General features: G+C 46.0%; 1 protein-coding gene across 3 annotated transcripts in view; it reads left to right on the forward strand.

Annotated features, from left to right (window-relative positions):
• The window catches only part of Nipal3 (NIPA like domain containing 3), a 44,975-nt gene that overhangs the window by 687 nt on the left and 32,038 nt on the right, over positions 1 to 12,250 (forward strand). For all 3 annotated transcript variants that reach the window (XM_003471124.5, XM_023565697.2, XM_005004295.4), the window contains exon 2: positions 2,330 to 2,637. In XM_003471124.5, the coding sequence (XP_003471172.1) occupies positions 2,539 to 2,637 (99 nt within the window). In that variant the 5' untranslated portion in view covers positions 2,330 to 2,538. The remainder of the gene's footprint in view (positions 1 to 2,329; positions 2,638 to 12,250) is intronic.

Below are 12,250 nucleotides of genomic sequence, written 5' to 3' on the forward strand. Positions count from 1 at the left end.
TACGTTTTCAGTTAAGAGTCAAATGCTAACACGACCCTCCTTTTAGCAGCCACTAGTCAAGGTGCCTTCCTCTGTGAAGTATCCTTTGTGGAATTGGTTAAATAATTCATTGCAATAAGAGCTTGGGCATGGGAGCAGAAGCAAACACCTGATGAATTCTCTTTCCTCTGTGGCGTCAATGACCATGACCTGTGACCGTCAATCTGGAGTTGGCTGCTTGCCTCTCCAGCATGTATGCTAATATCTTAGTTCTGGAACCAGGAAAAGAGTCACTAGGCAAATAATGTGCACCTTATAAGGGAGGAAAACTTGCAAAGTTCCCCCCATTCGTTCAGAGCAAATTACTACCAGCTGAAAGAAGCCGTCTGTCCTTGTAGGAGACGCCATAGAGACCTGGGGTGGGGGGTGTTCCTGGGGATGGGAGATGCTATTTAAAAGCCAATTAGACCATCATAAACAAAAACAAAACTAGAAAAGCAGCCGAGCTACAGGAGGCTAAGAAGTCTGGATCCCCAAAGCCTGTTTGCTTTCTCTGACATCCTGTGGGTGCGGTTGGGTTTATCAGTTAGTTGTTGCTCCCTTGTGGTTGGCTGAGCCTGAGTCAGACATTCTTGACTGTGAAGTGATCATAGTACAACAGGTGCTTAAGAGGCCTGCTTTTAATTAGGCGGGGTATAAGTACAAGTCACTTTACCAGGCTCTGGCTAGACCTGGGGGAGGGGGCACTCAGCAAACACCTTTCTAGAATTTGTGCCCAGTCCCTCTTCAACTCCAGGTGAGACCCCTCCTCCCAGAGCCTTTCAGAGAGAGAAAGAACCCTGAGCCACTCTTTCTACAACTCAAGACCAGATACAGGAATTTAACACAGGAATGCATTTCACATGTACATGAAAGTCTAGGGAAGAATAAATATGCTTTCTCCATAATTTTCAAGCCCTTATTTACAGATGTTTACAGGCTGGGAAGTCTGGTCATAGGATGTGAGTTAGAGTTCCCTGATGAATGTATCTCAACTGGAGGCAGCAGCAGTAATGTCATTTAATTATGAGGCCCTTTGATGGAGTGAGGCTTGGACCAAATGGTCTTGTGTTGTCTGTCCCCTGCTAAGCCTACATCCTTATCGCCTAAGTATTGGACATAGTGTTTGCTCTGTGACTTAGCCAGGTACAGTTCACACTTGGTACCAGAATTCCTGGGCCTATGTGTGATGGCAGAAGCTACAGAATAGGCTGCTCTCTGAACCCCATGGCATGGGAGAAACTGTGCCTGTTTAGCACGAGTGAGCCCTCAGTAACTTTCTCAGGTGGATCCTGATAGAAAGGTTAGGATATGCCTGAATACATTAAATGAATAAGCTAGTGAGAACAAAGGTAACACTAATAACAGCTGACATTCCTCACCCATTTTCCATGCATAAATTTTGCATGCCTTATTTCACCCAGTCTGCACAAATGCCTTGCAACATTATCATGCGTATTTTATAGCTAAGGAAACTGGCTAAACAGTTAAATGAGGTAAAACAAATAGTACATGACAGATCAAAAGCAATTTACAATGTTTTATATTAGAATAAACAATATGCAGTAGGATCCAAATTCATATGATTTTGTTTGGCACTTTTTTGGTTTGGGTGTTGGGAATTGATTTTTTTTTTCAAATATATAGAACCATTGGCAGGTTTTTGGCCTCGAACATTGTGGGCATATTTCCTCCTTCTCTGTTTGGTAGAAAAATTTGAGATGCTATCAGTCCTGTGAAATTAACAGGGATGACCACCATTGGTGGTTCTGCTTGATTCCACATATTACATGCACTTTACAGATGAGGACGCTGAGTCTCCGGGAGCCAAAGTGACCCAGTCAGTAAGGCCTTCTACCTCCCAGTGTGGTGCCCCCTGACGTATGCAGGCTGACCCTGGATAGCAGGCAGCTCTTCCATCTTCCCTGGAGATAGCTTTTCTCATTGCTTGCTTCCTGCTTTGGAACCCAGATCGTATCTTAATGGTCCAGGACTAGATTGGATTGTTTGGTTTTGTTTTTGTGATATAGAGATGTCTCAGCAGTCTCCTTCTCATCCTCAAGAACCTCTGAAAAAAAGGAGAGTTTAAATTACAGGCAGAAAGGAGGAGAGCAGGAGAGGGAAGAGGAAGTGTAAAATGAGAGAAAGGTTTTGAGATAGATGAGTGATGGCTCTCTTAAGGGACCTGCAGGGTGACACCGGCCTCACTTCTCATGGCCCACTGCATTCCGTCCTTGCGGTGGTCTTGGAGCAAAGCTGGGCTCACTGTTTCCCTGAACATCCACTTTTAATGTTCCTCTCCACACCGCAGAGCCCAGTGAGATTCAGAAGACACACGCTTACCTGCCTGCTCAGGAGACAGAAATTGGCTGTTCCCTCAGAGAAGCTGAAAAGAAGCCTGTGCAGCAGCCGCGAGAGCCTTGAGAACTCTTTTGGCGTGAGGAGGCGATGGCTGCTGGAGGGAGGTGAACACACCGAGCGATGGCTTCCGCCCGGGGCAGGATGTGCCACTAGACCGCCATGGACACCGCCCCCGGCGCAGGCCTGCAGCTGCAGCAGCTTCCGCCCGCCAGCAGCGCCACCTCCGTGAGCGTGAGCGAGGGCTCCTTCTCCTATAAGGCAAGTGCCCGTTTTTCAATATTGTACTTTGCTGTGTTTCTAACATGAAAGCAACAAAGGCAGCAGGGAGTGATGGGTGAATCCAGGGTCTGCATGCTTGTTACAGGCAGGCTGTCCCCGAACACAGGGCAGAGTGGACCCCCCAAAAGAGAAATGGCCATTAAAATACATAAAACAGGGAAGTAGAGAGACATGGTGAGGGGACAGCACTTAGACCACTTAGAACGTTTGAGTTTTTAAAAATCATCTACTTTATAGCCGGGCATGGTGGCTCATGCCTGTAATCCCAGCACTTGGGAGGCTGAGGCAGGAGGATTGTTGCGAGTTCAAGACCAGCCTGGGCTACAAAGTGAGCTCAAGGCCAGCCCGAACACATAGAGACTGTGTCTCAAAAAGCCAAAAATAGTAAATCATCTAGTTTTTGAGCCACACGTGGTGACACACACCTGTCCTCCCAGCTACTTGGGAGACTGAGGCGTACGGATGAGTTCAAAGTCAGCGTGAGCAGCTTAGCAAGACCGTGTCTCCAAAAAGAGAAAGAAACCACTTACTCCAGTACTTGGTGACAGTCTCTTCATGTTGTATCCATGTCCTTGTATTTGCTGGTACCTGTGTACAGATGTCACACGATGCGCAGTGGTTTTGAATTTGGTTGTTTGTCTCAGTCTTACTTGTGGAGTGTTTCCCTGTGGCATTGCGAGTGATTGCTTTTGCAATGACTGCCCAGTCCTAAGCTGCTGCGTGAAAATTCACATGTTGGACAGAAAGAGCAGATCCCTTCCTACTGGATATTCAGGTTGTTTCTAACCTGGAGTGACTGTCAACGATGAACATTAGAGTATAAATCTGATTTTTTTCTTTACTCAGGTATAATGAATAGGTCAAAGGGAACGAATCTTTTAAAAATAGAAAGTTTTATGATGTCAGTTTTGCACATTTCTAAGCACCTGTTCATAGAGCATCTGAAACACCTGTCTTTTTTTTTTTCTTTTCCTGGATCAGTGAGAGGCTGATAATATCCTAGAGGCAAAGGAGACTTAGAGGTCATCTCATCAAATCCCTTCATACTTATTTTTTGGGCTAGTAAAATGAGGCTGAAAGATGAGAAGTGACATACTTAGCAAGTTGAGAGACAGAACTAAAACTCTTGTTAATTCTGGATAATAATTGTGTCAATAAGAGTGATGACTAATATTTACTGAGTTTTTATTCTGTCCCAGGCACTGTGCTGGGTTCTACATATGTATTTTTGTAGGTAATCTTCACAGTAGCACTAAAAGTAAGCACAGTTTTCCTCATCTGTGAAGTGGGGCTAATAGCAAAACTGCCTCCTAGCCGTTACAAGGAATAAACGCGTTCAGCCATGGGAAGCACTTGGGACAGTCACCCACACATAACGACCAACTTCCTCAAATGCCTCCTGTTGCTATTTTCATTTCCATTTTTGGAGACAAGGAAGCTGAGGCACACAGAGGTGATACAGTAGCCCAGACTGGACAGAATTTAAACCTGGGACAGATTGACTGCACCCATGCTCCTAACCACTATGCCCCTGATGTTCTGCCTCCTCAGCCAGCTCTGCCCAACGCACTCTGGTGTTCTGGGTCACCCCACGTGCCAAAGGAGGAGGGGACAAATGGGGACACTAGGCATGGTCAGAGGGCCTAGATCATTTTAATTCTGGCCAACCAGCGGGCAGAAAGTACACACATGGGAGTTAGGAAAGTTTGCCTAGATTGGACCCTGATAATTGCAGCAGACTCGTAGCAAGGAGGACCTGCTAGTTCATGTCCCGGATCGCATGGTTTCTGCAGCATTGACATCTTGCCTCTTGGTCTTCTTCCCACAAAGCCTGCTATTTCCCCTGCCTTTGTGGCTATCATGTTTTTTAAGGCTATGATGGGAAAGTATCTGTCTGAAAACTGGAGACCTGGGGTCCTGGCCCAGCTCTGTCATCACCGGCTGGGTGACCTCAGGCAAGTCTTCTCTCCACCCCACTTGTGCCTCAGATTTTATCTCTGTAAAGTAAAGGGGCAGAGCTCACAGATGGTCCCCAGTGCTAATTGGTCACCAGAAATACCTAACATGCACTGATTTCTTGGCTTTGGGCTCAACTCTCTCTACCTTCCCCTTTCTAACCCCTCACCTCTGCCCTCCTTTAAGCTGTGGTTAAACATATCTAGGTAAGAAATCTTGAGTCTGCATTTTATAAAATCTCCCCAGGTGAATCAGACAGTCTGCCAGGTGTGGGAATGTCTGGACCACATAACCTGCTGAGCCTCCCCTCAGCCTCCAGCTTCATCATCCTGAGAAATCAAGATCGCAGGCCACCGTCACCACTGCTGTGGACAGTGAGAAAAGCAGACCCTTCTCAAGTGGGCAGTGTTTCTGTGATCGGCTTTGTAGGGGCCGTGGATTTCAAGATGGAGCTCACTTTTTATGTCAAAACCTTTTTTCTGAACCAACCATTTTATTGAAATATGCATAGAGAAAATATGTGTATCATAAGCACCAGATGATAAATTTTAACTAGGAATGCCCACATATAACTGGCATCCAAATTAAGAGACAGAACATTAGTAGCACCAAAAGCCTCCCTCAGAGGTACTCACCCTCTCATTGAATCAGCAAACATATGGAAAGTGGTCCAGGATTGATTTGGAAGAATTTTAGCAGCCTTGGGCCAGCCTGAGTGAAGACTACCAGGTCCTTACATCTTGAAGGTCCTGAAATCATATAAATCTTTCTCCTTTAAGTACGAAGCAACAGGAGCATCCCGTTCTGCTTCTTGATATTCTGAAGTTAACACCACTCACAATGCTATGCCTGGGTCTTCCTTTATAAAAATGATAAAGTGATGACATGGAGATATCATTCAATGCCATTTCAAGGAGTTTTTTTTATAGATCCCAAGAAAAGGGGGCATGGTGTGCCCCAGGGTGGGTCAGAAGGCAGAGAGAGCAAGGGATAAACCTTGATCAGTGCCTTTATTGTGATTTTCAAGGGAAAGACAAGGCAGGCAGGGTAACACTTTGGGATCGGCTAATTTGAATAATTCCAGAGGACTCTGAGATGTAGGGATTGACCGTATGGTCTACCCAGGCTTAGGTTAAAGTAGGGTGGGAGAAATATTGATTATGGGAGAGTTTGAGAAAGGAACCGAGAGAGACATGAGCTCTGATGGGTTAGCTGGCATAGGGGAGTGGGGCTCCTCCGCTGTCTCCTTTGCTCCCCCCGGAAGGGGCAGTCTCTCCCCGGACTGCAAGGCCAGCAGTGCCAGAGCATCAAGAGTACAGAGAATAAGGAAATGTAGTAAAGTCAGTTGCGCTGTGATGAATGGCTGCCTTAGACAGATCCGAAGTCTAAGGAAGTGGAACACTCTCCTTGATGGGATTTCTAATAAGTTTCCATTTTAATCACAAACTCGGTGCAGTTGCTTATTATGGAATGTCTTTGTGCCAGGGCAGAACTGAGTAAGTCATGGAGCATAAGAATTGAGATTGGAGACAATTGAGATTGTGAACAGGGGCTTATGAGCCCACTGAAGTGCCATGTGGGTCAAGAAGAAGACCTAGGTTCCAGTCCCTTCTCTGCTTCTTCCTAGCTAAGTGACACCTCCCCTTCTCGGCCATTCTGTTAGCAAATCTAGAATGTAGCAACACTTTAGGCCAGCTTCACCCAGCTCCTGACCATGTGCTGGGCATATAGCAAATGCTCAACTCAGAAATGCCATGGGACCCTGGGAAGAACAGACGGAGGTACACACAGTCCAAGGAAGCTTGGTTAATCTACTGCAGATGGGGAGAGAGATTTGTAAGGGGGAGCTGCCTCCTTCCTCCTGCACTTTATTAAGGCTACTTTGAGTGTAAGGCATAAAAACCCATTTCAGACATACTGAAGCAAAAAGGGAAATGATAAGGTTATTGGGAAGCTCCTGACCCCGAGGACCAGGAAGGGGAGGAAGAGTTTAGAAGGAACAGGAACTCATACTCCATCCCCCTTCAAATGAGGAAAGACCTGATTGGCCCAGTGCGGGGGAGGGTATCTGCCCTGGTCCAATCATTAGTAGCCAGAGGGGTAACACTGGCCAGGAGGTATGGGCAGCCAACAGAAGTAGTTTCTGGGCCACTCTCAGAAGAGAATGGTGGTGTGAGCTGGCCGGCCGCCTGCCCCCAAGTCATCTTTTCCATTTGGAACAAGGAAGACATTGAGAGGTCCCAAGGCTAGCTCAATCCATAGGATAAAGCCTTACCCTCCACACTACCCACAGGGCATGAATTGTAGTTGGTGAGAGGGTGCTCACGAGGATGACCTGAACTCACAGATGACAAAACATAAACTGTCTGTGCCATTCTGTTTCTGCTTGGGAAATCCTCCCCATCCTTCTGGCTCCAGCATCACTCTTTCCACGATGTCTTTGTCTGTCTCCCTATTCTGTACCCATAGCCAATTAACAATGCTATCATTACAATAAGGATAATAGCAGGTAACCTTGGTTGAGTGCATGCATGTGTAACAGGATCTGAGCTCATCCTCACAGAAGCCCACGAGGTAAATTCTGTCATAACCTCGTTTTATATGTGAGGGAACTGGCACAGAGAGAGTAATTAACTTGCTCAAGGCTACACAGTTAATAGCTAGAGAAACCGGGATTTGAATCAAGTTTATGCACTGCCAAGATTTTTGATCCTGTCTGCATTGTGCCTGGTACTCTACAAGACTTTTCTGCTGCCTGGCACTGGAGAGTAAGTGTGGAAATGACAGTCCCAGGGAAGGCGATGTCTCATCTGCTGGAGAAGGTGTCAGGGAGTTACATAGACCATGTGACAGGTAAAACAGAGCCACCCTGATATATTCCATTTGGAATGCAGCCACCCTTGAAATATGCCAGGAGTACAGGAAATGGTACTTACCTACTTGCATTTCAAGCCCAAAGCATTGTGAGAGATCAGGTTAAATAGCCAATGATGACTGGTCTTGCCACTGTGCTGTTTAAATAGAGGTTATTAAAGCAGACATGAAGCAGACCTTGGGGATGAACTGAGGATACCAATATTCATACCAGATTTCCTGCCTCTGAACTGTACCAGCCTTCCTAGGGGTAGTTGATTTTCTCTCAAAGTTGTAGGCAGGGGCCTGGGGATTTAGCTCAGCGGCATAAGTACCTGCCTTGCAAGCAGGCGGTCGTGAGTTCGATCCCTGGTACCGATAAAAAGGAAAAAGACAAAAAAAAAAAAAAAAGAAAAAAGAAAGGAAAAAAAAGATCCAAGTATTTCTTGAGTCAGAAAATATCATAGCTAGAGAGCCTTGAGTTACTGCTAATAATAATGATAATAAAGATGAACCGTAATACTCAAGCATTATGGCGCACTCCTGTGATCCCAGCTACTCGGGATGCTAAGGTGGGAAGATTGCAAGTTCAAGGCCAGCCCAGGCAACTTAGTGAGACCTATTTCCAAAAAGTTGCGTTTTTTGTTTTGTTTTTTGTTTTTTGACACAGGATCTCGCTGTGTATTTCAAGCTGGAATAGAATCACTATGTAGTCCAAGCTGCCCTTGAATTTGCAGCAATCTTCCTGCCTCAGCATCCTGAGTGCTGGGATTACAGCTGTGTGCCACCACGCACAGCTCAAATATTTTTTAAAAAGGAGCGTGACTGGGGATGGAGCTCAGTGGTAGAGCACTTGCCTAGCATATATGAGGTCCTGAATTTAACTCCCTGAACTGCAGAAAAAGAAAGAAAGAAGAGAGTAACAGCTAGAATTGCTTTAGTATTTTCTCAGTTATGTCATATTTCAACCTGTGCCCCACTTCATGTAATGTGACCCTAAGAGGGTTTATAATGGGCTCTTTTGTTGAGATGTGGAATCTGAGGCTGGCAGCACTGAGGCATTCCCTGAGGTCATGCGGCAAGCAAATAGCAGAGGCCTGCACCCAGCCCAGGTCTGTTGTCCTCCAAGTCCACACTGGATCCCTCTGCCACTGGCTGGCTGTGCAGTGCTGGAGGAGTCTCACAGGCTCTTCTCACTGAGTAACCCTCATGAGAACCCAGATGCCCCTCAGCAAAGCAGGATCCCGTGGTTTGAGGATACTGCTAGTGGTCCAAAGGCAGAAGCTGTCCCGCACTGCCCTGTCCTCCCTCTTCCCTCCTTCCTGGGCACCATCTGACAGTTTTAGGCTCTGGGGTTTGCGGGAGGGGCTTGCTGGCTGGGCCCTTGTGCACCTCAGTTGCCTGGTGCTGGGCCCTGGAGGCAGCTGGTAGGTGTATGATCAAACTGTGTAACCTCTGGGCAGTGGCGGCTGCTTTGCCTGAGTTTAAATGCTTATAAAACTGAAACTAGACACCACTTCATAAGGATTGGGGGGTATAATTAGCACTGGTGAGGTCCTAGAGTCACGCAGGAGAAAGGGTGTGAGTTATGTCTGGCGTTACTAACCGTGTCTATCTCTAACCTGCTTTTTATGTGTGGAGGTCAGTGTGCTGTGGAAATGGTCTTTAAAGGTACCTTGGTGTCTGAGTCATTGGTGGGGCTGCAGCACTTACAAGCCAAGGTTTCTTTTTTCCTAATTTACTTTGCTCCCTCTGAAAGACACCTCATAGGACACAGGCTAAAGGTGCCATTGTCATCCAGAGACTGGAGGTCAGATTTCTAGTTTCAAGGCCTCCTGTCCTTTCCTGCATCAGGCAATTTCGCTTCCCTGAAGCCCACTCTGTCAGTAAAATCCTCATATGTGCTAAGAACTGGACTCAATGGTTACACTTACTTCATAGGGATGTTTGTGGCCCAAGGAGGGGCAGAGAATGAGCTTCGTGCTATGCTTATGGTGAGCACTCTGTAAATGCCAGCCTTTACTGTCTTAGTGACCATTTGAGACTCAGAGTTTCTTGCTGCTTTGATTGGTGTATCCTTCGGAGTTTTACAGTTTTTATTTCAGAGTTCTATGCTCTCGCTCTGAAATGATATTGTACTAGGGGACTTTCTGTAGTTCTGACAAAACACCTAAGAAAATCAGCTTAAAGGAAGAAAAATTTATTTTGGATCACAGTTACAGAGGTTTCATTCCATGATCAATGGCCTCCTGATTACTTTGGGCCAGAAGCAAATGAGAACATCATGGCGGAAGGGTGTGGCTGAGGAAAGCACCTTACTTTCCTGGCAGCCAGGAAGCAGAATAAACATGAGAACAAAACCAGATGGGAGGAAGCTGGGGAGGAGATGCACCCTTCAAAGGTGTCTCCCAGTGACCTGCTCCATCCAGGTAGGCTCACCTCAGTGGATTAATGCACTGACAAAGTCAGAGCCCTGCTAACCCAGTCACTTCCCCAAAGCTAACCTCTCTGCGTGCTGCCCTGGAAACCACACTCCCAACCTGAGCCTTCTGGGGGACAGTTTAGATCCAGCTCCTCCTGGGTATTTTCTTGTCTGTGTGGCAGAGGCCATCCTTCCTACTTTGTTTCTTTCCCTTTGGTGGCAAGTCAACAGCACACTCTCAGGCAGCCCTGTGGATTTGGTCAATATCCCAATGCTAGGGTTATTTCCAAAAGATGAAAAATATTAACAAAAGATGAGAAATATAAAATAAAAAGCAGCCTTTATTCTGAGAACACGGAGAGAGATGACCGGCACCTCCACCGCTGGTGTCCGGCGATCTCTCCGGCGGACCGTGGCATGGGGGCCTGTAAATAGCCTCGGTTTGGGGTGGAACCTAAGGCGGGCATTAGAGATGCACAGGTAGCCCATTGGTCCTAGGTTTGGCGCCATATGTAAATTTCTTCCTAGGGGCGGGGGAGATTGGGGCTTCCTGCTTCCGGTTGTGGCTTTCCTGGCTACAGTGTCCTATCTGGGCCAAAACCCTTTCACATGACAGGACAACTCAGCCTCTCAGAGCAAAAATAATAGTAATTAACAGGAAAAGGTGGAACCAACGAAACTGCTTGTTTTGTAGATCAAAAATGGTCAGATACTGGCAATTTCATATGGTGCTCCTGGCCTTCAAAGTATTAAAGTAGATACTTTCTCCATATCATCTCAGAAGTCCCCAGAGCAGCTGAGAGGAAGGTGCTGTCTCCTGACTGGTGACGAGGAAGAAACTGAGCCTTAAGGAAAGCTACAGCTACAGCTGTGTGGACCCTGAGGTTTCTTTGTCTCCCACAGGGCCCACCACAGGCAGCCTTGGTGTGTTGTTAGAGCAGGAACTAGAGTCCTTCTGTCCCCAGCTGCCCCAGGCAATGGCCCCTCATTAGCATAAGCCTAGGGGCTGCTGGGCAGGGCTCCCTCCTGGTCTCCTCCATAGGCCTGTACTTAATGAAGGGCTTCCCTTGAAGGCCTCAGGCCTGATCATCTAAGAAACACTATCTGCTTCCTCACACATCGGTTCAGTTGACGTCTAAAAATGTATCTTTACAAGTTAAAATGCTGCATTTGTAAAGTATATAAATACTACTATTTTTTAAATCTGTTAGACACTCCTAACTGAAGCCCTGGAACATAAAGACCATTCAGTACCCACTGCCAGCCTCCTGAAAAATACCTAAACCAATCCCCTAGCTGTTGAAGATCAGACCGCGTGTCTCGTTCTCCTTGAATTTGTATTTTCCTCACAGAACCTATCATGCTTCTGTTAAAAGAAAAACTTCAGACAAATGTAGGGATTTATTTGAGCAAAGACTGACTCATGGATTTGGCTGCCTTCAAAATTGGAGAGGCCGGGGGAGCTCCCCTTAGCAGCATGGGCACCAAGCCTTCACAGAGGGGATACAAAAGCAAAGGAATGATGTGATTGGCTACAGCTCAGTGTTTGCCTTATTCTGATGTGATCCACCCCCTAGTCAGAGGTTAGCAGGCTGTTTCTGATTGGCTCAGTTTAAAGTCTGTTTTACATTGATTGGTTTGCTTATACCGGAACCTGTCACTGGAACTGGCTCAGCATAATGGCCTTCCAGACCCCCTCTCCCCAAAAACTACTCCATCTCTATAAAAAAGGTATAAAGCATGTAATCAACTGCATTTTTGGAAACTTCCTTGAATGTAGGGTTTCTAAGAGTGGGTTCAGTCAGAAGTTTTTTATTGGTACTTTTGGGTGCAAGCAATTAATGCACTGTATAGTTTTACAAATAAACATTGAGCCCTGAACTACTATATTAGAAATGAATGTTTGAATGAGAAGAATGGAATTTTTTTAAATTAATAGCTATATTCAAGACAAACATGGATGATTAGATGAGGTTGAGGTCAGCATCAGTTCCGTTGCAAGCTTGGGTTTGCATGGCTGGAAATGCTAAGCACTCTGTCCACTTTGTGGGCCCTGGGATGGGAGAGAGCCAGGGTAGCCAGCCGTGTCATTGAATTCTCGGAACTTCTTCCATGCTGCATGCTGAAAATCACATAGTAATAAATCCTCTCTTACTGGCATATCAGCTAATGATCTGATTAGGACATCCTTAAGTTTTGTTCAAAGCAAAGTTCTAATGCACAGCTAGTTTGCCACAGAATTTATTTTGCTTTCGCCATCCCTATCAAATTTATCTTTTGAAAACTCATTTAAAATGTTAAATTTTTTTCACTTAATAATCCCATGAGTTAATGTGCTGTATCCAGAAAGGGTGGGGAAAG

Source organism: Cavia porcellus, unplaced genomic scaffold, assembly GCF_034190915.1.
Source record: "Cavia porcellus strain 051 isolate PalLab524CR breed Dunkin Hartley unplaced genomic scaffold, mCavPor4.1 scaffold_25, whole genome shotgun sequence".
Lineage (NCBI taxonomy): Eukaryota > Metazoa > Chordata > Mammalia > Rodentia > Caviidae > Cavia > Cavia porcellus.